The sequence below is a fragment of the Durio zibethinus genome, chromosome 25 (assembly GCF_047325235.1).
Source record: "Durio zibethinus cultivar Kanyao isolate XHJ-2024 chromosome 25, ASM4732523v1, whole genome shotgun sequence".
NCBI lineage: Eukaryota > Viridiplantae > Streptophyta > Magnoliopsida > Malvales > Malvaceae > Durio > Durio zibethinus.
The window spans coordinates 19210547-19236949 of NC_143186.1; the positions used below are offsets into that span (position 1 = coordinate 19210547).

Here is a 26403-nt window from a genome sequence, read left to right on the forward strand (position 1 = left end):
TGGCATTAAATTGAAATCCAAACTAGGAAATCTGATATATTAATGCTTTGGTACTATGACTATCTCCTCATGTAATTGATCTGCTGATGCATGACATCAAACTGAATTTAATGTTTGACACTGCAAATAGAATGCTTAATAAATAATCAATCAGTCAAATCTGAGAAGATTTGATAAGCCTCAGACTTCTTCACTCTTTCAGGAATGTTAGGCCAGGAAAACAAACATAAAAAAGCCATCAGTCTTTAACATGATGGTATTGGATTGAGACACTACTTGTTTATAACAAAAAATGAGAAGTAAATGCTCTGAAACTATATAGAAAATGAGCGGCTAGTTTATAGTCTCGTAGAAATGCAGCAATTAATCGACCTCCTAAGTGTCAGAAGATTCTTCAATATCAGTTAAGAGTACCAGCACAAGAACCATCTCAATTACCAATGATACTTGTCAAAAAGATATAATATCTGAGAGCCTTGTGCTATAAACTTCGCTGATTGGGTGATAGGGTTTAGCTATATGTTACACATACACGTTTCAGCTCAATTACCGGACCTGTGATTGTAACATCATCAGCAAAGCTGTTTGTTTGCACTCATGGCAATGTAGGTTATTCAGTGAAACTGTGTCACATGTTAAAGCAGGAAGCAAGCGACACAACCTAGGACTGCTACATTGCAGTTCAATAGAATTATGATTAATGAGCAGACTTACTTAAAATCTATAGCCTCAGATATTCTGCAGACTCTAATCTAGCCATGACTCTTTAGTAATGATGTATCCATTTGAATCATCATTGACTTGGACATTTACATATGGTTAACTTGTTATTCAGAAAAGGCAAATTATTCAAGTGTTAATACATAGCTTCTTAATTTAACCACTTAATAAGTGGAAGTTCAATTGGCCTCCACAAGAACAGGATTTTTCCATCTCAACTACCTAAATTAGTACAAGAATCGATCAATTTAAGGAATGACACCCGTAAAAAAGACTCCAACAAGTGATCATCCTACGATTTTTTCTTGTCTGATTATGTCCTAGATATGTTAGACTATAACGTATGAACTCAATAAAATTTCAGCTGAAAGCATAACATTTGGTGATTGCTTTATTGTCGTTAAGCTGTCTGGTTGCTTTAAAGCAATACAGAACAACTACCTCAAGCACCGGGCACATGTTAAAGCATGACAGAACTGACAACCTAAATAACATAGCTATCCAATGAAAGTTGAATTCATGAGGGAATCTTTAATATTATTCTGCTACTAGCAGATTCATGCAAATTTTCATAGTGCACAAAAGGTAAAGAAAATCAACATACGTTAATGCTAACAATGCCTAATCCTGGTCGTAGTCAGCAGAAATATTACTTGGCAACACGAAAAATCACTACTATCAACCTTGAAGAAAGATAACTAGCAATGAATTATGCAAGCAACATTATCTCATTATGTGGAGAAGTTTGCATGAATGAAGTAAAAAACATCAACAAGCACATCATCTGTCAAAACAAGGTTAAGCTAACAATCACCATTCGAGGTTTCTACTAAAATGGAACTAATATAAGTACTCTGAACTTACAGTATTCAGGAACTAGATGACCCTGATTCCACATCAGCCATGTTGGAGGAGGCCAGAACATAGCCAAATATTGTGGGAAAAATGCAAGAGGTGCACAGGAGCGATCTGCTAAGTTGAACAATACGACCTTTCCATTCCTTAGTTGCCTAAGTCCATCAATGTCTTTGTCTTCTTCATCACTTTCTTCATTATTAAGATGCTGAATTTTGTCTATTTCATCAACATAGATAATGCAGTTCCCATGGCACCCATCATAGTCTCCAGTTGAAAAGGAAAATGAGCAATCAGTACTCACGAAGAACACTTGATCACCCAAATCATTCACCTCCACCCAATCATACCTATTCTGCTGATGTTGACTAGAGATCCGTTTGTAAACTTTGAACTTAACAGACACATGGACATCATCAACTCCAGTTTCCATAACAAAACCATAAATTCTTCAATCATAATTGTTAGAAGATGTGTTTAGGACTGCTAATGTGGATTCATTGAATGTTTCATGTTGTTTCTGTTTTGCTGGTGTTGGTTATTTTTTTTGTTATTCATGCTGGTGGTCATGGCTTAATCTTAGGATTATGATTTTAGTGGGTAGTTATTAATTAGGCTTTAAATTGTAATGTTTCTCATGTTAAGAAATGCAACAGTGAGTAGAGTTTTCTTTGCTTCAAAAATAACAACATTTGGTATCAGAGCTTTCTTCTTAAGGGATCTATGTGTGAAATTGACGCGTCATGGAAGCTGAAGCCAGTTTCTCCGCAATTGCTCCAGCGGTGTTCGACGGAGACAACTACCAGATTTGGGCAGTACGTATGGAGACATACTTGGAAGCTTTAGATCTTTGGGAAGCAGTGAAAGAAGACTATGAAATTCCTGCACTTCCAAACAATCCCACCATGGCATAGATTAAAGCACAGAAAGAAAAGAAGACAAAGAAATCAAAGGCAAAGGCCTGCTTGTTTGCTGCAGTCTCATCCATCATCTTCACTCGTATTATGTCTCTGAAGTCAGCAAAAGAGATATGGGATTATCTCAAGAATGAATATGAAGGAGATGAAAGAATTAAAGGGATGCAAGTCCTTAACTTGATTAGGAAATTTGAACTTCAAAGAATGAAAGACTCCGAGACGATTAAAGATTACTCCGATAAGCTTCTGAGTATCGCAAACAAAGTAAGGCTTCTTGGATATGAAATTACTGACTTAAGAATTGTAAAAAAAATTCTTGTTACAATACCTGAAAGATATGAAGCAACCATCACTGCCTTGGAGAATACAAAGGATCTGTCAAAAATTTTCTTAACAGAATTGCTTAACGCTTTGCAAGCACAAGAACAAAAAAGACTGATGAGGGAAGATACAACAATTGAAGGAGCTTTGGTAGTCAAGCATCAAAATGTGGCCAAAAGCAAAAGAAAGAAGAAAAACGATTTTGAAGGAAATGGGGCAAGTACTGCATCAGCCAATGCAAAAGGAAAGAATGAAAATCAGAAGAAATCATATTCACCTTGCCAACATTGTGGAAAGAAGGGTCATCCTCCATTTAGATGTTGGAGAAGGCCTGATGCTAAATGCACTAAATGTAGTCAGATGGGGCATGAAGCTGTTATTTGTAAAAACAAAATTCTGCAACATGGTGAAGATGCAAAGATTGCTGATCAAGAGGAGGAAGATCACCTGTTCGTAGCTACATGTTTCTCCGACATCGAATCAAATGAGAGTTGGCTTATAGATAGTGGTTGTACTAACCACATGACACATGACAAGGATCTATTCAGGGAACTAAGCAACGTAAACTCATCGAAAGTTTGAGTTGGTAATGGCAAGTACATAATTGTGAAGGGAAAAGGAACAGTTGTAATTTCAACTTGTTCAGGTACAAAGTTCATTTTTTATGTATTATATGTCCCTAAAATTGATCAAAACTTGTTAAGTGTTGGACAACTAATTGAAAAGGGTTATAAAGTTGTGTTCGAAGATAAAAATTACTTGATTAAAGATGCAGTTGGCCAAGATATGTTCAAAGTAAAAATGAAAGGGAAAAGCTTTGCTATAAATCTATTGGAGGAGGAGCAAACTGCATTCCCAATTAAAAAAAAAATCACTGAAGTATGGCACAAAAGGCTCGGGCACTATCATCATCAAGGGCTGCTGCATATGAAATCTAAGAAGATGGTAAATGATTTTTCAAAACTTGATAATCATATTCCAAACTGCAAAGTATGTCAGTTTGGAAAGCAAAGTAGGAAACCATTTCCCAAGGCAACATGGAGAGCATCAAACAAATTACAATTAATTCATATTGACATTGTAGGCCCACAAAAAATGCCTTCTCTGAAAAGTAGTCTTTATTATGTTGCATTAATTGATGATTTCACCCGTATGTGTTGGATCTTCTTTTTAAAGTACAAGTCAGAGGTGGCTCAAGTCTTCTGGAACTTTAAAGCCAGAGTTGAGAATGAGAGTGATTATAGAATTCAAACTCTCAGATCAAACAATGGCAAAGAGTACACCTCTGAAGCATTCACTCATTTTTATGAAGAGGCAGGCATCCAACATCAATTAACCGCTCCATACACTTCACAACAAAATGGAGTAAGTGAGAGACGGAATATATTCATATTGGAGATGACACGATGTATGCTACATGAGAAGAACCTGCCAAAGCAATTTTGGGCTGAAACAGTAAATACTACTTTTTTTTGCAAAACAGGCTTCCCACAAGAGCAGTGAAGGATCAAACACCCTTTGAGGCATGGTATGGTTATAAACCATCTCTGAATTTCCTTAAAATATTTAGATGTTTGTGCTTCACTTATGTTCCATAGACCAAAAAAGATAAATTAGATAAAAGAGCACTTCCAGGCATCTTCATTGGCTACAGCTCAGTTGCAAAAGCTTATAAAGTTTTTCAGCCACAAACTGAAAAAATTATTATAAGAAGGGATGTGCACTTTATGAAAGATGAAGAGTGAAACTAGGATGATGCAAAAAAGATGGATCCAACCTTAAAAGAGCACAAGTTCAAGTTTCCTAGCATTGGAGATTGAGAGAATGAAATGGTGGATGACAGTCCTATCAGAGGTACAAGACAACTTTATGATGTTTATCAAAGATGCAATATTGCTGTGTGTGAACCTACAAATTATGAAGAGGCCAAGACGGATCAAAATTAGATTGCTGCAATGAAAGAGGAGTTATTCATGATTGAAAGGAATGAAACATGGGAGTTGGTTGATCGACCCCAAAACAGAAAAGTAATTGGAGTCAAATGGGTGTACAGAACCAAGCTTAATGTTGATGGCTCAATCAACAAGTATAAAGCTAGACTCGTGGTCAAAGGATATGCTCAAATACTCGGTGTGGACTACTCAGATACCTTCGTATCAGTCGCTAGACTCGACACTATCAGGCTTTTACTTGCCGTTGCAGCATAAAAGAATTGGAAAGTGCACCAATTAGATGTCAAGTCAGCATTCTTGAATGGTTTTCTGTAAGAGGAGATTTATGTAGAACAACCAAAAGGCTATGTCAAGGAAGGAGAAGAAGACAAGGTTTATCTTCTTAAAAAGGCACTTTATGGATTGAAGCAAGCTCCAAGAGCTTGGTACAGCAAGATTGATGAACATTTACAGAACTTGAGATTTATCAAAAGCTTATCTGAATCAACATTATATGTCAAGCACAATGGAGCTGACATTCTTATCATCTCACTATATGTGGATGACTTACTTGTGACAGGAAACAACATAAGTATTGTGAAGAAATTTAAGCAAGAGATGATGGAGTTTTTTGAAATAACAGATCTTGGATTAATGAACTTTTTTCTTGGAATGGAAATCAAACAGAATGAACATGAAGTCTTCATTTGTCAAAAGAAATATGCCAAAGAGATTTTGAAAAAGTTTAAACTCGAAGAATGTAAAGAAATGAAGACACCAATGAACTCAAAAGAAAAGCTCTGTAAAGAAGATGGAACAGAGAATATTGATCAGGCATATTTCAGAAGCTTGATTGGTTGCTTAATGTTTCTCACAGCAACTCGGCCTGACATTTTGAATGCTGTAAGCATTTTGTCTCGGTTTATGCATTATGCAAGTGAATGGCATCTCAAGGCTGCAAAGAGGGTGCTTAGATATGTGAAAGGCACAAGTGATTTTGGCATTAAATACACAAAGAGCAAAGAGTTCAAGCTGGTTGATTTCTCAGACAGTGATTGAAGAGGTTCCATTGATGATATGAAGAGCACTTCAGGCTATTGTTTCACACTTGGTTCTGGTGTTTTCTCATGGAGCTCAAAAAAACAAGAAATTGTAGCTCAATCCACAGCTGAAGCAGAGTTTATTGCTGCAACAGCTGCTGTTAATCAAGCTCTGTGGCTAAGAAAGATTTTAATCGATCTTAACTTAGAGTAGGAGGAAAGCACGAAGATTCTTGTTGACAATCAAGCTGCCATTGCTATCTCTCAAAATCCTGTGTTTCACGGGAAAACTAAACATTTTAATATTAAATTATTCTTCTTAAGGGAAGTACAGAAAGATGGAGATGTTGTTCTTGTCTATTGCAAAACAGAAGATCAGGTTGCAAATATTTTCACCAAGCCACTGCTAGTTAGCAAGTTTGAATTTCTGAGGACAAAACTTGGTGTTTGCAGCTCCTAAAGCAAGGAGGAGTGTTAGAAGATGTGTTTAGGACTGCTAATGTGTATTCATTGAATGTTTCATGTTGTTCCTGTTTTTCTGGTGTTGGTTATTTTTTTTGTTATTCATGCTGGTGGTCATGGCTTACTCTTAGGATTATGATTTTAGTGGGTAGTTATTAATTAGGCTTTAAATTGTAATGTTTTTGATGTTAAGAAATGCAATAGTGAGTAAAGTTTTCTTTGCTTCAAAAATAACAACAATAATGAACTTGACCAGGGCAAGTATAGAAGTCTCGAACAACCATATAAAGATGGCCACATGACTCCAGAAAATATCTTTCACCCTCCGAGACCTTTTGTTCCAGAGGTGAGTATATCTCGTCCAGGGTAAAAGAGTTCTCGTCAAGCCCCAAAATAACTCCATAAAGATCAACAGTAAAGAACTTCCTATTGAAGTTGGTGATGTCTCGACACTGAACATCAGAATCAAGCAAACACCATTGAATATCATTATCAACTCTCATGCGACACAAGTCTCCTCTTTTGATAGCAACAACCACAGAACTTGAATCAAAATTCGAACCAAGCTTGATCTTACGAATCCAGGGATTGGCCTCATTGAACTCAGCATCACCATCTTCCCTTATCTGTCAAATATTGAAAGCCCTTTCCGTCTCCATAACCCTGAAGATGGTTCAGCTCCTTAGGAAAGTAGGCAGGCATGTTCTTGAACGGACGCTGTGAAAAAGGGTTCAACACACGAAACTTGTTGTCTTGCTTGGTTTCTTCGAGCTTGATGAACCAACTTTTGTGATTAGAATGAGTTTCAAAGCCTGGTCGAGCAATGCGGTAAACTGTTGTCTGTGATATGAGAAAGGAAGCAAGAGGCTTCGAGGGATGGTTGACAATGAAGTGGACTACCACCGGCAAAGCAGGAGATTTTGGTGGCACACGAACAGAACTTCTCCAGGAGTTGCATGCAGTTCAAAAATGAAGAACATCCAAGCGAGTGTCCAGGCATGCAGCAATGGAAGAGAGGAGTTCCGTTGGAAGTTCAGACCAACAAGATAAATAAACAGCCATTTCTCCTTTGATGAGGAGAGCCTGGAAATCGACTTTGATAGTTATGGACAAGCAAGACAGGAGAGTGGATGTTTCTATGCAGCTCTCTTCTGCGTTACATCTTTGATATATAGTTGAAATGAGACCTGGAATCTGCCCCAGGTGTTGCTTACATTGCTTGTTCTTTTGCCAGGTTATTGCCTATGTGTCAGCCAGTCTTAAGGTCAGTTTTGGGTGTAGGCAAAGTAATTTGGGAAAGAAAAGGAAAGAATCTCGGTCCTTAAATGCTAATAATGTCATCATTCAAAAGCATTGGAGTCTGAAGTTGCATGCTCTTGTCCTCTAGATCCTTTTGTCTGGTTTTTTCTCCATCTGCACTCGCGTTTGTGAAGGAAACATCTTTAAACTAGCTTTTGCAGTTCACAAGTACTTGAGCAGCCAAAAACATGTTTCTCTGCTTAATTGAACACCTATTCCGAAACTAAACAGTATAAAAAAATTGTTCATCAAGCATGAAGTTATGAAAATAAAAAGTGATTTATTATTCTTTGTAAAAACCATTGCTCGAAGCTAGGAGTAAGTGTCTGATACAAGTTCGTGTCAAATATAGGCACGGGCGTGTTCAGGCTTATATTCGGAAGGTCAAGATTCGAGATGCTATATCCATGTCTACTTTGAAGTATCATATATGTAGTTCAGGAATAATCTGACCTGTACAAACTTGACCACAGGTAACAATCAAACACTGTTTTTTGTTAACAAAAAGGTTGTATATTTGAATCCAAAACCATATAAGAGTTAACATGCCGGAAAGTTTTTACAGCTTTCCCTTCAAGTTTCAACTTCTTTATGCGCTGAAACTACATTCCTGAACCATAAAATGGAAAGTGTGAACTAACTTATGGGAAATCTTATAACATTGAAAGATCAATTCAAGAGAGTATTAACCAGTGAAGAATCTTTTCCATGACTGCCATGGAAGAAACCCACCTGCCAGCATAGAATATAGAATGAGGCAGAAATTTGATGATCAAGAAAGTATAAAATTAAAGTAATTAAGAAGGCGTACCACATTCAGGGCATTTAAAATAATCATTGTTCCTGAAAACAAGTCCTGAGCCCCCACATTCTTCACACCTTTTTTGTGCAATCTACAATCAATAAAATAAAAACAAACAAGATTCAAACACAAGGTTGAACACACACAGAAAATTTTCCAAAGCATTTATGATGTACATACACATTCATGCATCAGAACATTCATACATTCATACATACAAGCATACATATATATCCCCGATACCATTATTAATCCATCCAAAATACAGCTTGTAAATTTAATTGTACATTAAAGGGATGGTTTGTCTTTAACTTCTACGGAAGAACTAGCCAAATAAGGAATTAATGATTTAAATTTTACTTACAATTCTTTTGCTGAATTCAATACCTGCAACAACGAAAGGCGTAACCCCAGCTGCAAAAAGAAAAAAAGCATAAACAAAAAACCTTACATTGAACTCAAAAAAAAAAAAACTATAATCAAAATCGGCAGAGATAATCTTATTTTAAAAACCTATAGCTCCAACAACAATTTGCCATGTAATATCAGCACGGGCAGGATCAGCTACGGCTGAAACATCATGAATATTGGCAGCAACCTTGGTTGTCAGCCGTTGACTATGTTTGTTTCCTATCAAAGTTTTGCAGTTTTGTGTACAAGTGAACTTGACCGTTGGATTTGAATACTTTGTGAACGTGGGTTTTGATTGGGGTACTGAGATTGGCGATGTCAGCGAAGGATAAGCAGTACAAAGAGAAGCGTCCATGGTGGAGTAGTTGAATTTTCAGCCTCTGCTGTTTTGTTCAAGCTAATAGCCAAGAAGGAATCGTAACGACTAGTTTTAGCTTTGGCCACGTTGGCCTCTTGCAGTTATTAGAGTCACGCCAAGGTTTCTGACCACATAAAACGATTTTTTTTTTTTGATAAAACAAAAATCTGCTCTGACTAAAAGCCCCAGTAAAACCCTACCTTTCATTGACAGCCGTAGCTAAAGTTTATTCATTTTATTCTCTTTCTCTTTGTCTCAAAAATGGCAGCTTTGTGTCTTCGCAATTTGAATCATTTCAGTTCAATTCCCTTCTCGTCTCCTCCTCCTTGGAATTTGAGTTTGGCTTTGAACAATGGAGTCAGCTTAAAGAAAGGGAAGTTTGTGGCATTATTATCAAGTCACTCTAATCCCAAAATTCTCAAGTCTAATAAGAAGTCAAGGTTTGGTCAAAAGATTACTCCTTACGATATTGATGAGGAGGAGGAGGAAGAGGTGGATGAGGAAGAAGGTGAAGAATTTGATGAAAATGATGATAACATGTTCGGAGATGATTGGTTGATGAATGTAAGTTTACTCTGCAGTCAGTTTTTCTTAATTGAAAAGCTGCAATTTTTATGTTATGTCTAATTGCTGCAAACGTATGTAATTGGTAGAAACTATGGTTAAAAAGATATGTACTTGGCTGTTCAAGATGCAATATTTGTAATAAAAACATGTGATTTTGCTTTATGTTATGAGCGTTTTAAGATTGTAGAAAATGACCCATCAGTATTTTTTACTGCATTTGCATTAATGTTATCTAATGTTTTATGTTTAATCGCGGCAAAAGTAGAAACTATAGTTAGAAAGATATGTAATTGGTTGTTCAAGTTGCAATCTTTGCTTTAAAAACTTGTGATTTGCTACATGGTATGAACTTTTTAGGATTGTAGAAAATGACCCATCACTCTTTTTACTGTATTTGCATTGATTTTAGGATTGAGCTTGATTAGAAAGTATTTTGTGCATTGATTTTTTGTAGTTGAACAATTGAGCTTATGTTTTAGTAGGATATGCTATCGCTTCTGGTGTTAAATGGGGATGTGTTATTTCAGGATGACTTTGCTGAAACTTATGAATATGGCATTAACGGGAAGAAATTTAAATCACAGAAGGGAATTGTTAAAGAAGGTATGCGTTTGAGCTTGTCACAACATTTGACATAAGTTTAGGAGGAGTTTAACAAAGAGGATTTATTTGTTTGTGCAGGAAACCGAAGACCACAAGAACAACACAAGGGCTCAAAAGCATTAAAATCAAGACAAGGTCTTATCATTGCTGAAGACCAAATGGATGTTGGAAATGGTAATGATGTCCTAAAGAAGAGTAGTGTAGGAAACTTTTATCAAACTTCTAACAAAGCGAAGGAAGTTGGTTCCTTTGGTATTGATGGAGGGAGGAAGGTAAGATAAACTGTCAAATTTTGCTGTTACCTGTACCAATGGTGTAGAGGAGCTTTATGTCTTTTCTTCTATTGCAGCTGGTGTCAAGGACCTCTAAAGAGAACAGATATCCACGGTTGTCAGATGAAATCGATCTGGATGAGAAATGGTTCCCTCTTCTTGATTACCTAAGTAATTTTGGGCTTAAAGAATCAGATTTTATCCGAATGTATGCAAAATACATGCCTTGTCTTCGAAAGAATGTGTGTTCTGCCCGGGAAAGGTTGGACTACTTGTTGAGTGTTGGTGTGAAGCAGAGAGACATTAGAAGAATACTTTTGAGACAACCACAAATTCTAGAATACACAGTGGAGAACAACTTAAAGTCCCATGTGGCTTTCTTACTGGGTCTGGGGATTCCTAATTCCAGAATAGGGCACATAATTGCTTACTCGCCTGCTGTGTTTTCATATAGTGTTGAAAAATCATTAAAACCCACAGTGAGATACTTGATTGAGGAGGTTGGTATTAAAGAAAGTGATTTAGGTAAAGTTGTACAGCTGAGCCCTCAGATTCTACTTCAACGGATTGACATATCCTGGAATACTCGCTATATGTTTCTCTCAGAGGAGTTAGGAGCCCCCAGAGATAGTGTTGTGAAAATGGTAAAGAGACATCCCCAGCTTCTTCATTACAGCATTGATGATGGATTACTGCCCAAGATAAATTTCCTAAGGAGCATTGGGATGTGTAACTCTGATATCTTGAAAATCTTGACTAGTCTTACCCAGGTTAGTTCTCTTTCTTGTAAGTGCATGAAAATGCTGATAATCTTCTCTCTTACATTTTGAATATGTTTCTAGGTGTTATCTCTCTCTCTGGAGGACAATCTAAAGCCTAAGTACATGTACTTGATCAATGAACTTAATAATGAGGTGCACTCGTTGACTAAATATCCTATGTACTTGAGCGTGTCATTGAATCAGAGAATTCGACCCCGCCACCGATTCTTGGTTTCCCTAAAGAAAGCTCCAAAGGGGCCATTTCCTCTTAGTTCATTGATTCCAAGTGATGAACGCTTTTGCCAGCAGTGGGCTGGAACTAGTTTAGATAAATATTTGGCTTTTCGTCAAAGGTTGCTACTCACTGAGTTCGCAAAGAAATATGAAAAGCAATGATAACATGCTTCAAAAACTTCTCGGTAGTGGAATTCCTGTAGCAGATTGGTCTCTCATCCACTTCAAGCAGTCTAATATCCTAGTTCTCTGAAACTACTAGGCGGTTTTGGAGTGATACACTGACTACTATTTAGCATAAGCCTTAGTTGCTCCGCAAGGGCTTTATATCTGAAAACGAGGTATTGGAGTGAAATTCAGATTATAATTTTCTACAAGGCTAGGGTAAGCTAGATATGGTACCTCAGTAATTTTAAATCGATTTGTTAGCTTGTTTTGCATTTAATTGTTTTGTGACAGTGTACCCTCCGAAATCCCTGCAGCAGTTTCATCTAGTCCAAGGCGTGTAGATGAGAGTATTATACTAACTAGTGGCGACTGATAGGTATAGCAACTCCTCATTCACGTCTTCTCAATAAAATTGTGATGCCTGTATCATTGTGCACTAAATTGTCTTTACTCCAGACATACATATAAGCAATGTATTTACATATAAGCAATGTATTTATCACTCCATTATCTGGTTGTGAATTCTTGTTAGCAGTTATTTTTATGGTACTCTTTATGCTTTCACATGATATGTTAATCTGAATGAAGGCTGACATCCTGACTGTAATCAAGAGAACTCCTGAAACAAGTTGCAGTTATTCAACTAGTATTTCTACAGATTTTCCTTTTTGTTTTACATTTTATGAATGATACACTTGCCATTTCCACTCAACCCCTTGTGCTCATCTTATCACAGTCGTCTATACCGGTGGATGCCACTGTGATGCAATCCGAGCAAATGGGGTAATTGTAGAACATATATACCAATCATTTCTTTTCTTACCAAATCTTGTAGAACTTCATTTTCTTTTCTTATTTGTCCCCTTTATGTACGAGTTGGATATTTTTATTTCAACTTGCTTAATATCATATTATGCCTAAGATTCAGTCTAATGTGGGTTTAGTGGGCTGGATTTGGGAAGTGGCTCATTGGCTAAGTACACTGCAAATTCATACAACTGTTTTTGACCTTTCCTCCATAACCAAGAAAGGATTAATAAAACTAAAACTACATATTCATTACTCATTAGCAATTGAATGAACTCAAGATCGCTCGAGGAGAGGATTTATATTTCTTCTTGTGAATGGTGGTGGAGATTCATTCTCACTGCAATGGAGTCATGTTTCAGCCAAAACGTCACTGGCACTTTTAAAGTATCAGTGGCATTTTGGCCCCAAAAATGGGTTTATTGCGGTGAGAATGAATCTTCACCACATTATATCGAGTGGATGAATAAAGATATTATGTCAAGCACCTGTAGACATGCGGTAATGGGCTAATGGTTGCTGGGGCCAGCAGCAAGTAGAGTACAGCTCTAGCTGCTTTTGCGTCGCATTATCCTTTGTCATTGATGGCTACCTCAGAATGCGCCAATCACGTATAAGATTGGTTAGGATATTATCAGTTCAAGCTCAAGGCCTTATTCTACTAGTTGTTGTCATCTTGACACATTTTAAATCCCTGTAATGATCGTACTACAAAATTTGCATGATTTGCTAAGAAATAAAAATCGATTGTTGGGGCCTGTGGGCAAGATTTTTTTCAGCTATTCCCTTTTGCCCTGGATTACAATTTGATCTCATGAAATTGAGGTTAGCAGAGGTCACATTCTAAATACGTTCTATCACAGTACATTTTTACAGATCTAACGTGAAATCTTTTTTCTTGTCTTCGTAAATGTTACCTGTAAGTCCTGAACATTTTTACCTAATTTTGTTACCCGAACCGGATGTCAATGCAGGATCTGAGCATATTTATGGTATAAGTACGTTATATTTTAAAAAATTTTCATATATTTGAAGAATTAGATTTTTATACTTGTTGAATATGTGTGGAACATGAATACTTTTGTAAATCAAGTATGATTAAATATGTGTCAAACATGAACACTTTCGTAAAAATATGTACACGCTCATCGGCTTTGTTTAAAGGTAATTATTCTTGCGTGAACGGCGGAGTTAAATTATGTTTCCAGACGAGACTAGCAGGTTGATTTTGAACTAAGAAATATTATTACTAGGACCCCAGCAAGTTGTGGTGTCAACTTCACAAATTATTCGGCTAAAACAGATGAAGATAAAGAATGAGATAGACATCAACGATGCTGGTTTGTCATTTCACAACCGGCTGCTCTCCATCTTTTTCCAAAGTTAATTTGTCATCTTATTAAATAGTGACTTGCATTAATTTAATGTCAAGATCTTCTGAAATGCTTCTTTTTATCTTACCTGGATGTCACTTATGAAGATGAACTGCAAATCTGAGAGGTCAAGATGGTGCTCCCTTTATGAATTGGATTGAAAACCAATTAAAAATCCTAGCCTTACTTCTGACGTACCATTCCGTTTTTTGCTAGATCGTTCAATCCAAGGATGATAATAGTTTATATCAAATTTAATTCGATTATTTTTATAATACATAATATTATGAAATTTTAAATTTTGATTTAAATATTTACTAAATTTTTATACAATTAGATTCAAATCAAATTTTATTAGTTTAATTTGGTTCAGTTTTAAAATTTTAATTTTTTTATTTTTATATATTATTTTAATATGATTTTTAATATATTAAAATAAATTTAGATATAAAATAATTATTTTTATTTTATAAAAATTTAAAAAATATATAAGTTAAAAAATATATATAATCTAATTTAGTCTTTTTTTTTCATTTTTTAATTTAAAATCCGATTCAATCATAATATATATATATTTATTTATTTAATATTCGAATTTAATCTGAACTAAAAAAAAACGAATTGCACACAATAATTTTAATTAATTTTTAATTTTTTTTATTTTTTTTCGTTCCTAATTCAATCTAAACAGTTTGAGTGGATCAGCTCAAATTATGGAGAGATTTTAAGTATTATTATTTCAAGTAAAAAAATTTTAAATCTTTTTAAATTTGAGTAATCAGATTGTTTCAAATTTAAAGTTTAAAATTTTAAAATTAAATTAGTATGATTTTGAATCATTTTGTCTAATCTTTTGAATCATTCAAATTTAAATTATTTTTAATTTAAAATCTTGTTTATTTCGAATTGAATTTATTGATTTTTTTTATTAAATTGGATTACTCAAATTCAAACAAAATTTTCGAGTTTGAATCAAAATTACCAACTCTAGACTGGAACTTGACTGTTGGATCTCTCAGCAACAAATTGCATGGAACACAATATCCCATGCATGATACTGTGTCTCCTAGGGGAGTCAATTGACTCCCTCGACTATTGCAAACCATGTCAAATGGTTTGGTTACAGCAAATCAATTCAAAGTTAAGTTTCTTCCCACCAACGACAAACTTGGAACAGTAAAACCATTAAAGAAACAAGAAAATTTGAGGGGGAAAGAATGAATTTTTTACTATACTAGTTGAGCGCATCAATGTCATGGTTCCCTTCCATATACAACAATTGAAAGGCAATTTGCATCTTGGAGAAGTTAAAAAAATTCATTTCCTAGCAATTTTCATTTTCACGCATGATTGTTCACCAAATAACACCATGCAAATTGAAATATTAAGTCCTGTGTGCCATCAGTACATGATCTGATGATAAAATGCCGGATTTTTACTGCAGATGCTGCATAGAAGAGAATGAGAGACGAAAATGATGTATGTATAAAATGAACCAGGATGAAACTAGAGACACACTTAGTATAGATTGTCAAGTTCTAACTTTGGTTAACGTTATTTCAATCTATTGCTCAGTGTTACAGTGATTTGAAATTCTCTGAACACTGTTCTATTTCTTTGTTCACCTAAAAAGACCTATATTACATCCTCTTCTAAAGATCCATACCTCTTGCCTTCTTCCTGTGATTAACATCAAAAAAGTGTAGAACCTTATATATACTTCTATGTATCATATCGTCTTGTTTTTTGGCTTCAAATCAAGTAACAGAGGGGAGATCCTTCCATCAGGATTTCTTAGGGTAGTATGTACTTGCAGGAGACTTGAAAAAACGAACAAGGGAAAATGAAAAAGAGCTTGTTTATGTATTTGGAGACGTCAGCATCGAACTGGTACTTTAAGTAACTCTATTCTGTGTATTCGCTCGGCCTAAATGACTGTAGAAATGCCGCTAGCTATAGCAGAAGCAAATGGGCTATCTGGCAGATTAAGTCCTTCACTGCAAATGCATGAACATTCGAAACAATCATTAGAAAGCAATGATGGATAAGGGAAAGAAAGTGTGTAGTTTCAGGTTCTAAAATATGAGCTATCACACAACAGGAAGCCTATGGAAAGGGAAACTTTACGACAAAGTAATTCTATACCTGTCCTGGTCATTGTTTTTAGTCTCTATATGCTTGATTTTTTCATCAGATGCAGTGCTGGTGTTGAGAGCTTCCAACAGATAATTGAATTCAGTTGAGGGGAAATTGAGTTGATCTGCAAGGTGGAAATGAAGGCATTGTCAGGGAGAGAATTGAAGAAGAGGACAAAATTAAAGAATTTACATGAAACCAAGAAGTTTGAGACCTTCTGGGACTTTTAACCCATCCATGTTGTAGCCAAAGAAGGACTGATGGGACAGAGGCTTCTGTGCCAAATGCATCTCCGTAGGGCGCCTCCTCTCGAGTTGAAAGATTTGTTCTGGATCTTCTATAAACTGCTTCCTGAACAACCTAGACGTTGCATAACCCCTTGGAACTGAGAAAATCATACATCAGATGAGTAAGAGTTATTTTACTCAGATGGAATTAAATCATTGCCAAAATATGAAATGGCATCAAATATGCCTACTCTAAAATTAGTCAGTATGAATTGTCATATTCAATAGACACATTGATTTCAAGTGTCCGGCTGTTCGCCTGAAGTTTCCATCAAAGTTATAAAAAGAAGCTACTTACTTGAGTGAAGCTCAGGTTCCATCTCTATATAGTGTGGAGAATAATACATTGGAGACTCAATTCTGTCCTGGTACTTCCTGCATGAAAATCAAACCTTAACATTAGACTGCATTGGAAAAAAAAAAAAAAGCCTTTATAAATGATGATCACTTGCTTACTGAAAGATTATGCTAATTTATAATGCAACACAACAAACATGAATTTTTTAATTAAACTTATCTGAAACTGTAAGAAACGAAGCAAACAAGCTAGAAAGCCTATAGAATTTGCTGATTTTATACTGAGAATTACAGTGAGTGATACATAATCAGTCTAGCACCAACAATCAGATAAAAAAAAATATATTTCAGTAGGCAAAAAAAGTCCAGCTTTTGAAAGAAATGATATCAAAATATAAGAGTCCAATGCTAGAGCAAATGCAAAACCATAGCTGCAGCAATAGATCAGTGATTATCGTATTCTTCATTCAATTCATGGAGTAGGCTTCGTACACAAATCATTGTTTCCAATTTCCAAATGTAGAAATGAAAACGAAGAAACAATTATATTTACCTGTCAACCAGCTTTGATTTTTCCCTGTAAGGTTTCACAAGAACTCGAGCCCCACATACATAATGTGGATTTCCTTTTGCCAAAATCATCTTCACCGTATCTGCACTGACAAAGGTTACGAACCCAAACATCCGTTTCTGTTGGCAGGGGATCCTTACATCTTCAACTTGTCCATAATTGCTGCAATTAGAAACAAGAAAATTAGAAACCTTTGGGACACTGAATATATAACTGCAAATAAGCCAACAAAAGGCTTCAAGATCATGTTACCTGAAATAGTTGGACACATCGTCTTCACTAAAGGTACTCTCAGCTGGGAATGTAAGATATATCTGACGTGATCCACTGACAATTGGACCAGGATCATTTCTATCATTTCGATTTTCCATGTACTTGTGGGCATCTTCAGCCAAAATGACTGAATGCTGTCCGTGAGGTCTGTGATTCAATCACCAAAAGTCCATCAGTTGAATCCTCATGCTTAATCTTTTATTCCACTGAGAACATAAAACATCATAATTCATAAATCATAAATCATACCTGTCAATTACTCGAATACTATTTTTCAATCTAGCGAGAAGCTTTGTTAAACTGTAGCCTGCTTTGCCATGCCTCTGACTCTCAGTGAGATAACCATCTGCCTGCAGAACTTTACCATATTTCTCATAGTATAACAAAGGGAGAGATGCAATTGAAACGGGCTCCCCTCTCCTTGTTTTCAAGAGCTCTACTAATTCCAGCTCTAACTTCTCAAGTGACATAACAGGATCTTCATTAACAGCATCCATTGAATTGTGGCCAAACATTTGAGGGAAGGTATCCGAGACTTGACCATGGAAGTACCTACAATTACTTCCATGCTTACAGTACCCTTTGTTGAAATAATGACAAGTCTTAACTGGAAAGTCAGGCAGGTTCTGATGTCGACGTCCTGCTCTTACACCAAGATTACCCAATGCAGCATCTGAGTAACAATAATCATTTGAAAATCCACCATTTCCCAAGTTCACAGACTCCATTTGGTCCTCCAGGCTCAAGAACTGACTTTGAGTCTGCAGATCAGATACAGAATCCAAGTAACCCGAAGGCATAAAATCGGAGTTATGCTTGGCAGCTAGTTGTTGCTCCCAGTAGGGAGATGTGACCTGGAGGCTTCTGGGAGACAAGAAAGGCCTGGAGGAGACAGGTGGTGAAAAAGAAGCGAACTGTGAGGGCAATTCAGAACCAGGGGCCGAGTTCATCGAAGGCGATATAGGAGGTGATCCAGATTTAAGCGCTAGCTGTTGCAGTTCAACCTTGGCTTTGTAAACTACTTCCTGAATAACCATATCAGGACACATAGCCAACTGAACAATTTCTTGGTCACCATGATCTTGCAAAAGAAGATACCCTATAATCTTTGAGACATTTTCAGGTTCAATTTTCTTGATCCTATTGAACAAAATTTGGGTATAGTCAGAAAATTCCATCTTGCATCTAGTTTATCTTTTCAATCACTGCAGACAAAAAGGCAAAAAAAACACATATTATTAGTGCATCCCAGACCATAGCCATGGTATCTAACCTACTCATAAAAACAAAGTACAAACCAAGAAAACAATGTTTACCTGTAAAGAATTATAGAACAAAGAGACTAATAGGTCAAAAGCATAGAATCTATGTCTTCAGAGAAAAAAAGTACAAATTGCAGATCCAGTAAAAACCAGCAGGAAAATACATATAAATACTCTACAAATTCTAGGGTTTTCTTTTCCTTTTTCCATGTCAGAGTCTAAGGAGAAAAAAAGGGTATCTATTTCTGGAAATCTAATGTGTCATTAACACACACAAAAAAAAAAAAGAAAAACCTTTCAGAATTACTCTTCAGTCTTCAGTCTTTAAAAAAAAATTTCCATGTTAAAAGAAAGGAAATCTGAGTGCTACCCCTACAAAAGCTGCTAGGAAGTAGGAATGGTAGAAGCCTAGAATATTATCAGAACCAGAAATGGACTTTTTTCCTAAATATGGAAACAAAAAGAAAAAGAATGAAAGAAATCACATGTTTCAAACAAACCAAACATGGTAAACAAATAAAATCATAAACAGAAAATATTTTTTCCTTAGAGAGAATTTATATACAAGAGGGGAAAAAACCAGAAATTTTGAGAAATTTTGAGAACTTGAACCTTTTCTTTGTGGCCGAAGAGAACTTGAACTTCGTTTCAAGCATTAAAAAAAACACACACACACACATTTTTAAGAGTCCAAAATTTTCACAACTCAAAACCCAGAATTTTCTCATAGTTTAAAGTAATCCAATTGAAAAAAAAAAAAAAAAAAAGAGATAAGAACACAGAATTTTAAATTAAAAAAAAAAAAAAAACAACACCTTTAAGATAATCTCTCAATAAAAATAAAAGCAACCCTTTAAAAAACTCATGATAAAGATAAATATACTCCATACAAAAACACAACCAAAGAAAAAAAAACAACAGCAAAGATTCATTAAACAAACTTACCAACCAAAATTTTTTGAGTTTCAACTTGCAAAACCAGTTACTTGTACCAGAAAGTAGAGTGAAGAAGCCGTTCTTCTTCTAACAGCAACATGTTTAGCACCCTTTATGTCTCATGTCTTTTCATGTCTTTTCTCTAACTGTACAATGATTTCCTGTTTCTTCAACTCTATGAACAAGAGACATGGAAAACTGGCTAAGGCTACTGTCTTCAGTGTTTGAACTTCATTTTAACTGACACAAAGATAACTTTATATAAAGAAAATTCACCTTAATTTTTTTTATCAATCATTAACGAATTTATTTATAATATTTAGAAATACTTCGAAAAAATGTAAATCTTTACAGCTAGATTTTATAAACGAGTTACAGAGAATTAAGCCAATGAAATTTCCTTGAATTTCGATTTTGATTCTAACAGATTAGACTATGTAAATTACATAATTGACCTTTGTTTATAAATTCAAAAACTCAAAACCCCATGAAATTTTTTTAATTAATTAATTTATTTGATAAAAAAATTGGTAATTAAAATAATAATTTTCGGAAATTCCAATGTGCTAAATTTAGATTTCCCACTTCACATGTCGGCAAAATGAATCTCTTGAGTGGCACAAACGTCGATTTTATTTTTGTCTTTTGAGGAGATAATCTTCCTTCAAATGTACCGTTGGATCGTCGATGATTATATGAATCAATGGTGTAGATTGTTGAGGACCATGGAGAAGACATGCACCTGAGTATAATATGCAAATTAATGTATGTTGCCTTGTTTGAATGTAACATTAGAGGGGACTCTAATTGAGGTAATGAATAAAATCACCTAAAAATACATGTTTAAGGATAATAATTTTTATTATATATACTAAAAAATCAACTCTTTTTTTAAAAAATAATTGTGCTAATTCAATTTTACTTTTAGTACATTTCTTATATGCATCAGTTTTATAAATATACGTGGATATTATGCATACATTAATAATATAACGCAAGATTAATGAATTATCTCATTTAAGATTTGTTTTACTTATTCAATAAATTAAAAAATTACTTTATTCAATAAAAATATATTTTCATGGTATTAAAAATTTTGTTTGAAATCAAAACAATTTTAATATTTAACAACGTGTAATATCATTTTAATCCCAAATAAAATTTCTATACAATGAGAATGAATTTCCATTAAACAGGACTTTAGATGTTAATTATTCATGATAGTGAAAAGTTTCTAAATGCGAAGATGAAGATATTCTTTGAATATTGAGGGTTAACTAAAGTTTCTAATTTTATTATACGATTAAGTAATATTTGAGATTATTAGGGTGAGATTGACTACAAGAGAGAGCATTTGTACACTTTAAAAGCTTTTTTTTTTTTTTAAGAAGTAATTTATTTACAATTTTTTTCCTTGGGGTTTTTTTGTTTCAAAAAAAAGGTAGGAAATAAAAAAGAAATTAGAGAGAGAAAATGATTAATAATGAGGATAGATTGGTAATTAAGGAAGATGGTGAGGTAGATTCTATAGGAAAATCAAAAGGAGCTTAATCATGAAGGAGGTGACCAAGTCTTAAGGCTGGATAAGTGGGGCTCACAGGTAAAAAGAAAAAAAGTATTTTGAAGAGAGATTTTATTTTTTTAGTAAATAAAAAATTAATTAATTAATAATTAATAATTAATTTTTATCATTATTTAATATTTAAATAAGAAATTAAGATATGATTAGAGAGAAGCGGGCTTTTCTGTTGTCATCATCATTATTCTCCGGCTCTATTTGCTTATGGCCTTTGACTTTATCATTTAGCTATTTTTAAATTAAAATATACGTCAGTCAAAATCATAGAATATTATTACTAAGATACATGGTTTATTGTATTTAATTTTCATTATTAATTTTTAAATTTTTGGTAAAAAAAAAACCCAAATCTTAAATTTTCAATATTTAAATTAAATATTATGATTATCATTATTCTAGTAAAAAAACGTTATTTTTCAATGAAATTCAAAAATTTGAATCAATGTTTTCACCATGTATAAATTAAAGATATCACATTTTGAAAACAAAAGAAAGACCATAAATATTGATGTTTAAAATTTAAATTTATCAAATATTATTTTTATAAATAATAGTATGAATCAATTACGATTAAACTAATATATATATATATATATATATATTATTTTATTGAGTTGTATTGATATATTGGTATTTCAGATCATGAACTCCGAATAAATTTGTATAAGATTATTAGTAATTACTTGTTATAAAAAAAATACATATATTAAGGGTTTGAACCATTTATTTAATCAATATATATATATGGAAACATTTGCTTAGTGATTGTTTTACAAGATAGTTGAATCCATTTTTTAATAATCACTCTCAAGATCATTCATGCAAGAAAAAGCTATGAACATTCATGATGAAAGGGTAAAGAAAAGGTTAATTATATGGTACCCATTACTTCACTCTTTATTCTTTAGGTAGAGCAAGCTTTGCTTTAAGAAAAAATTCATGATGGTTAACAGTGTTCAAATTATCTACAATGTTGGTAAAGAGAAAAAAAAATTTTTTGTTGAAAATAAAATTTTAAATAAAAATATAATTTTAAAATCATTCAAAAAAAAAAATGTTGAAGAAAAACCTAGTGCCCTTCGAACAACTCGCTCAATTAAAAAATTTTAAAAAAATAAGGTAGGTGTTTTAATAGGGTTTGATGTGATCAAGAAGATATAGAAAAGATGCAGATATGAAATGATTGGTAGTCTTAGTTGTTGGGTCATTATCTCCATCATTTTAAGATAGCCCATTGATTTAGCAAAGCTTGATTTTATCTATTCCAACAAAGAAAGAAACTTGTGGTACCAAATAATATGCCATCTTAGAAACTCATTCATGTTGATTAATTAGTTTTAATCAAAATAAAGTAGTTTTGTTAATATTTTTTGTATTTAATCAAAATAAATACTTTTGTTAATGTTTTTGTTACCTTTTTAGCATTTAAAATAATGATAACTAGATTTAAGTTCATGCTATGCATGAATGATAATTTTAATTTATAATAAATTTTAAATAAAGTAAAATAAAATTTTAAATATTAATAGTTGACTAACAATAATAATAGATTAGAAGTAATTACACAAAAAAGATTCAAATTAGTAATAATATTCATTTAATTTATAAACACCTTAAAATAAAAAGGTAATAATATAGAATCAATAAAAATTTTGATTGAGAGATGATTATATATATAAATATTTGAATATATGAAGAGCAAATTCCTTTTTTATTTGAATTTATAATTGATTTTTCATTTATATAGTTTTTTGGGATTAATAATTAAAAATTTTTATCAAGCCAAAATTTATAATATTATTGAAAGTAAAATATTATCAAGTAAATCAATTTGAATATGTAATAATAAAAAAGCATTGGATAAATTAGACTATCACATGTAAAAAAATAGATCAACCATAAAATTAGATAATTTTGTAATATATATACTACTATTTAAAAATTAAAATATGATTTATCATAAAAATATCAACTTGTTTTATTTTAAGAAATGTTATATTTATAATTTTGACAAAAATATTTTTAATGGTAAAATATTTTATTAGTATTCTCATAAAAATTAAACCTATCAGTCTCAATATATATAAACCTAATAATTTAATTATGTATGCTTAACTCTTTTCTGCTAGTAAATAAACTATAGATTAAAAAAATTAGAAAGTGAATTTTTTTTTTACATAAGTGTAATTTAGTAGTTGAATATTATAATTAAAAAAAAGAACACAAAATTATTTTATTATGATGGTAATTAAATTTTTATTACATTTAATATAAATTTAATTAAGAGTGATTTAAGATAAATAATAATAAAAAATAAATTTAATTAATTAATTTTTAAAAAATAATTCAAATAAAACAAAATATAAGACATAGCGATTCTTAAGATTATCTATATGTCAATAATATAAGTCATCCATATTAAAATATTCTCTCTTTTACCAACAGCTTTGGCTTATATATATATATATATAAATATATAATATATATATATATATAATATAAGATATAAGATGATTGAGTTCATGAGAATTGAACACTTCACTTATAAGATCTAAATTTAATTCTCATTATAATATGTTTATCTGTGATATATATTAATCTTAAAATGAAATAACCTCTCTTTCAATACTTATATTTATATAAAGTAAGTACTTTTTTCTTTAATTTTTAACTCAAAGGTCATCAATTAAAATTTCCATCCTATAATTTACTAATAATATAAACAATTTAATTTACAATTATATCTCCTTCCTAGTTAACAAAATTTGTGATTTAAATTAGCTAGGGGCAGACTTTACTTTAAAACCTTTAATAATTTTATTTTGGTCTACTCTATGGACCTATGACATATAATTTATTACTTTAAATTTGAGTTTATACTTTCAAGTACAATAGGTAAGAAATAAGAGTAAAATATTTCAAATTGTCTAATAAAATATCGAACTTTAGTTTCAATTATTAATAATTAATCTATAATTTAGGTAATTATATATATTTATAATTCAGACAATTATAAACAATAAAAGAAAGAGAGACTGAAAAAGAAAAAAAAAAAAAAAACAATTGAGATAATGTCAATTGACACATTTTCATTTTAATAATATTAATAAGATCCTCATGTCATGCATTTGGCCTCTTCTAGGCCTCCCATTTTTCATTTTAGAATAAATGTTTTTTTCTATATGAACAAAAATGCAAATAGATGTCTTGTCTCTAATGCAGAATATGATAGAAATTAATGATGATTTTTTAAGTAAATAATACAATACAATAACTTTCTAAAACAAAAATATTTTAAAATTTTCAATTTGGAGTAATAATGAGATGTTCTTTAATTATCAACTATATATTTTAAATTTTTTATTAATAGTTGAAAAAAAATTAAAAGTAAATAATAAATGAATTGAATGCACCTTTTTTTTTAAAATCAATTGAATAATCAATTATTATATCATAATTAATTAATAAATTAAAATATAATCAAATTTACATACAGTAAAATTTAAATCTAAAACCTAAAAATGATAGCATTTTTTTATCAATAAATCAAAATCTCATTGGCAATTGATGGCACCAACTTTTGTTTGTTCCTCCCACCATAATTCATGAAAAAATAATTAAAAAATCTCATGGTTTTGCTTTGTCTTTGTTTTGGCCCTACTATAAATCAGACCCTTTCCAATGGCCGGTTTACATGTATAATTCCATCCACTTTTAGACACTTATCTTTTTCAATTTAAACAAGTTGACAAGAAATCCCTGGTTTATAACTATCGAAAGATGGTGATGGTAGAAATTATCTGATTCTTGACTAATTAAATGGGGGATAAAAATGATTTTATGATACAAATTAAGATCTAAATATAATTTTTAAATCTTTATCAATTGACATGTAATTAACTCGATATAAATATAATATCATGATATGTGACGAGATTATTAATTAAAATTATTTATAAAAATAAAGTTATATAAGTATGCAATCATTAAAATAAATATTTTGGATACGTACTTTTTAAAATTATTATTTTTGTATGTACTAATATTTTTAAGGTTGATGCAATTTGGACTATTATTGTTGTGTCATATATATATATAGGTAGGTAGGTGTAATTATAAAGGTAGCCTGTAAAGTTTGAAAAATACATGCAATCTAAGGCGGGATCAAGTACAAAATTTTGAGATATTTCAAAGTGGAAAATCATTTAAAACCAAATTGATACCTGCATTTCAAGCTAGTCAAACTTTAACATGGCTAAGAGCTCCTTTTGCATGATAAGGAGCAATGTCTCTTTTCTCTTTTGCTTAGCTACTTCACATGTTTTCACCTAATCATTGCTAACTTTCTAGGCCACATATGGTTCATATTTGAAAACCCAAGGCCAAAAGGATGGAAAAGCCATCCAAAAGGAGAAGGGAGGGAACCCAATTTTTTTATCCAAATGCATCAAAAAAATTTTTTTAATAAAAGAGGCATAGTCAAAATAAGAAAATTATTATAAATATTAATATTTAAATCTTAAATTTGGTAGATATCATTTTTTAATGATGATTACATTAATTTAATAAGTTATAGAATTCATCAAATCTCTCTCTTTTATGTCAATCTATTTGTTGTTTAATTTGAGCCATTGGATGCCCCAAAGTCATTGCAAAAGGGTTTGTTGACCTGAAAAGAAAGTGACCCCAATTGCCATGTTAGGTTTTAAAATGTTAGTCCCACAACAGGGCAGACAGGGGGAGTCACAATTAATCTTTGTTCAACTTGTGTGGCTTGGTCCCAATTGTAAAGCTTGTGCAATAAATGGGTTGGTTCTGCCATAGGTCTACCTCAAATTATGATAAAGAGACCTAATTCATGGGATTTTTATTGGCATTCCTACTAGCTTAAATGTGAGTAAAAGCAATAGTGGGAAATGCCCTTTTCTCCTCTCATTTAGTAACTATTTCTAAATGGTTAATTACAAGTTTATGAAGAAATTACATGTTTTCTTACAAACAAAGCATTTACTTAAAGTAAATGATTAAAATAAATATGTAACGTCCTTTTAAAATTTTTTTGATAACATGATTAGGGTATCTTTAAGTTTGGCTCGTATCTGATATATCCTTTGATGATTTTAAAGGCACATTTTCCTATATCGACTTATGCATTTATGAT

The 26403-nt window shown here is 32.5% G+C and overlaps 3 protein-coding genes and 1 pseudogene across 6 annotated transcripts; 1 reads left to right on the forward strand and 3 right to left on the reverse strand.

Annotated features, from left to right (window-relative positions):
- Nucleotides 1-1461: 1461 nt before the first annotated feature.
- LOC149511758 (uncharacterized) lies at nucleotides 1462-7665 on the reverse strand (annotated as a pseudogene).
- A 140-nt stretch (nucleotides 7666-7805) lies between these two features.
- On the reverse strand, nucleotides 7806-9194 carry LOC111275617 (uncharacterized). Of its 3 annotated transcripts, XM_089754069.1 has the most exons (5): nucleotides 8861-9194; nucleotides 8712-8761; nucleotides 8357-8438; nucleotides 8236-8277; nucleotides 7806-8155 (listed from the first exon to the last, which is right to left on the reverse strand). In XM_089754069.1, exons 1-5 carry the CDS (start codon nucleotides 9111-9113, stop codon nucleotides 8148-8150), a joined length of 435 nt encoding a protein of 144 aa, XP_089610195.1. In that variant the 5' UTR covers nucleotides 9114-9194; the 3' UTR covers nucleotides 7806-8147. The 3 variants fall into 3 exon arrangements, with proteins under 3 accessions (XP_089610195.1, XP_022716784.2, XP_022716783.2); XM_022861049.2 differs by lacking the exon at nucleotides 8236-8277 and having other exon boundaries at nucleotides 8861-9193; XM_022861048.2 differs by having other exon boundaries at nucleotides 7806-8277; nucleotides 8861-9193.
- Nucleotides 9137-12285, forward strand: LOC111275616 (transcription termination factor MTERF9, chloroplastic; the record flags this gene model as incomplete). Its single annotated transcript, XM_089754068.1, has 6 exons — nucleotides 9137-9236; nucleotides 9385-9680; nucleotides 10211-10286; nucleotides 10365-10558; nucleotides 10636-11328; nucleotides 11401-12285. Coding segments are annotated over 6 exons (1674 nt in total), but the record flags the coding sequence as incomplete, so codon positions are not given.
- Nucleotides 12286-15367: 3082 nt separating this feature from the next.
- Nucleotides 15368-20042, reverse strand: LOC111276425 (zinc finger CCCH domain-containing protein 18-like). Of its 2 annotated transcripts, none has more exons than XM_022862156.2 (8): nucleotides 19673-20042; nucleotides 17715-18670; nucleotides 17445-17612; nucleotides 17175-17354; nucleotides 16623-16699; nucleotides 16252-16422; nucleotides 16047-16161; nucleotides 15368-15898 (listed from the first exon to the last, which is right to left on the reverse strand). In XM_022862156.2, the coding sequence occupies exons 2-8, from the start codon at nucleotides 18641-18643 to the stop codon at nucleotides 15829-15831; spliced, it is 1710 nt and encodes a 569-aa protein (XP_022717891.2). In that variant the 5' UTR covers nucleotides 18644-18670; nucleotides 19673-20042; the 3' UTR covers nucleotides 15368-15828. The 2 variants fall into 2 exon arrangements, with proteins under 2 accessions (XP_022717891.2, XP_089610193.1); XM_089754067.1 differs by lacking the exon at nucleotides 19673-20042 and adding an exon at nucleotides 18782-19383.
- Between the last annotated feature and the right edge of the window lie 6361 nt (nucleotides 20043-26403).